Raw genomic sequence first — 3,053 nt, forward strand, 5'->3', positions numbered from 1 at the left:
CAGCTTTTTTCTTTTTGCTTATGTGGTGCTGAGGAATCGAACCCAGGGCCTCAGGCATGCAAGGCAAGCACTCTACCACTGAGCCACCTTCCCAGCCTGCGCCTAGATTATTATAAAACAAATTTTCTTATTTTCTTATTAGGAACCCAAAGCCAAGCTGTCGATGTAGTGTATGAGAGAGAATGGATAAACAGATGGAGGAAGAGATAGAGTGAATGTTTCATATCCAGAGGGATACGGAGTGCCATTGTTACAGCCTAGAAAGCACAACTTTTAATAGAAATGGAATGTTCCATTCGTTTTCATGGCTGGAAAATGCCAAAAGAAGCATAGTTCAGAGATGGATAAGGAAAAGAAGGAATTAAGCCAGTATTGGTAGCTCACACCTGTAATCCTAGCTACTCAAGACTGGTATCTGAGGAACATGGTCTGAAGCCAGCCTGGGCAGGAAAGTCTGTGAGACTCTTATTCCAATTAACCACTAAAAAGCCAGAAGTAGAGGTTGTAGCTCAAGTGGTAGAATGCCAACCTTGAATATAAAGAGCTCAGGGACAGCACCTAAGCCCTAAGTTCAAGCCCCAGGACTGGCACCAAAAAAAAAAAAATGGTGAGACATTGGGACTGGGAAGGTAGCTCAGTGGTAGAGTGCTTGCCTTCATGCATGAGGCCCTGGGTTCCATTCCTCAGCACCACATAAACAGAAAAAGCCAGAAGTGGTCTGTGGCTCAAGTGGTGGAGTGCTAGCCTTGAGCTGAAGAGCTGAGGGACAGAGCCCAGGCCCAGAGTTCAAGCCCCATGACTAACAACAACAACAAAAAACCCGAAATGGTGAGACAAAGGACAAAGGGGGAACCTATGCAACAGCAAGACAATATGTTGGAAATGATCTGTACAACCTTGGGGAAGGGGAATGGAGAGGAAGGAAAAGGGGAGAAAAATGAGGGAAGAGGTAACAAGTTAGACAAGAAATGTACTTATTACCTTACTTACATAACTATAACCCCTCTGTACATCAGTACATCACCTTGACAATAAATTTTTTTTAAAAAAAGGAGAGGAGAGGATTAAAGTCTTGAAACATTACACACATACAAAATGTCCAAAAGTAGAAACTCAGCTCAACAATATTTTCAAAGGAAGTGAACCAGGAAGTTGGGGGAAACTGAGTCCTGAGTGGTAAGAAAGAGCAAGCAGAAGGCAGAAAGAAGGCAGAGACTCGGCAGACCAGAACAGGCTTTGATCATGGCTGCAGAGGGACTCCATGCAATCCCCAGCAGGGTCAGGGAGACAGAGAGGTGGGGAGGGCAGTAAGTTTTTATACATTCTAGGGTGAGACTCTTCTTTGGAGTTACTTTGTCCTGTCCTGTTGGGGGTTTATTGTCCGCACTATGCTGTTCGACAGGTTTTATGGTAGCGATATCCTGATGCCGGCAGTCCATTTGCAGGTCAGGGGTGAAGTTTTCCTGAGAACCAAGAGGGTTCTCAGGCGGAGGGTGGGCCATTGAAGAACATGGCATTATGAGAACAAAACGGGTTCCCATCAGGGGTTAGCCCTCCTAATCACTGGGGGCCCGTATTATTCTCAAGGGCAGGAACTGTATTATCTCTGTGTTCCCAACTATCAGGAACAGGTACCCCACAAGCACAGGGAATATACTTTCACACAAATGCTAATCACTAAGATCTTTTCTAATGTGTATTTTCCATGTCTTCAAGAATGCTTGTCAGATCCTATTGAAACGCCTTGAGCCCATCATTAAGAAAAATCCAGAAGGTATATGGGAAGACTGGGTAAGTATTAGATTCCTCTGCATTTATTGCTACAAATGGAGAAACAATCTAAGCCAGTGCTGAGAGAGCCCAGTGGCGGTGCCAGACACCCTGCAACATTGTCAGCATGATATAGCATCCTTCCCCCACATTTGGAGAAGTTCCCCAGCTGAGTAGATTTCTGTGAGAGGATAGGATAGGTTGAAAAGGCTACTGTAGGACTTAAGCCATATATGGATGAAGAGAAATAGGAGTAACTGGGAAGAGGAAGGGACACCTATGAAGAATACTGAGGCTTCTCCTCTTTGCTGAAGGACAAAAAAGAAAAAAGAAGGAAAAGACTGGTCCTTTTTAATCCACTCAAAGACACTACTGTTCAATAAACAATGATGGACAGTTTCACAGATAATTTTATCTCATATTTCTTGTTAGTCTCTTCTATTCCCAATCAGAAATTTGGGTAAATGTTTTAAATGTTGGAGAAAACATGACATTGTTTTAATTTTTTGTTTGTTTTATTTAAGAAGATATAATGGCTGATTATGTAAGTTGTATTTATTTATTGTATAAACTTGGTCCATTAAGATACTTTTCAACTACCTTATGAGCAATTGTTGGGTAAACTGGATACTGTAGGATACTCAGGATAGTAAAGATAGGTCAGTTAAGTTGGTGATGTCTGTCTATTAGCCATTTATGCATCATTAATAAAATTGCAGGGAAGAGCAAAATAAAAAATGGATGCTTTCCGTAGAGAAGAAAAAAACTGAAAGGCCTAGTTGCTATTGAATGTAACTTAACCTAACACAACAATACCCCACATCTTTTTCATTCTCTCACATACATGCTCTTACTAGAGTTTTAACACTTAGAAATGTATCTTCACAAAAATTTTGAGTTTACCCTCTGTGCCATGGATATACAGAAGGATCCTATGAGTACTTTGTTCCATCCGGACTTCCAAACCCCATCAGAAAGAAATTTTCAGGACTGGGAATGTGGCTTAATGGCAGAGTGCTTGCCTCGCATGCATGAAGTCCTGGACTCAATTCCTCAGTACTACATACACACACAAAAAAGCTTGAAGTGGTGTTGTGGCTCAAGTAGTAGAGTGCTAGCCTTGAGCAAAAGAAGCTCAGGGACAGTGCCAAGGCCCAGAGTTCAAGCCCAGGACTGGCAAGAAGGAAAAAAAGGAAGAAGAAGAAGAAGAAGAAGAAGAAGAAGAAGAAGAAGAAGAAGAAGAAGAAGAAGAAGAAGAAGAAGAAGGAGAAGGAGAAGGAGAA

At 42.0% G+C, this 3,053-nt stretch overlaps 1 protein-coding gene across 1 annotated transcript in view; it reads left to right on the forward strand.

The window, feature by feature from the left end:
• Positions 1-3,053, forward strand: part of LOC105984047 (aldehyde oxidase 2-like) — an 89,672-nt gene that overhangs the window by 62,880 nt on the left and 23,739 nt on the right. Inside the window, 1 exon segment of the mRNA XM_013014136.1 lies at positions 1,717-1,791. Within this exon segment, the coding sequence (XP_012869590.1) occupies positions 1,717-1,791 (75 nt within the window).

The sequence above is a fragment of the Dipodomys ordii genome, unplaced genomic scaffold (assembly GCF_000151885.1).
Source record: "Dipodomys ordii isolate 6190 unplaced genomic scaffold, Dord_2.0 Scaffold1, whole genome shotgun sequence".
Taxonomy (NCBI): Eukaryota; Metazoa; Chordata; class Mammalia; order Rodentia; family Heteromyidae; genus Dipodomys; species Dipodomys ordii.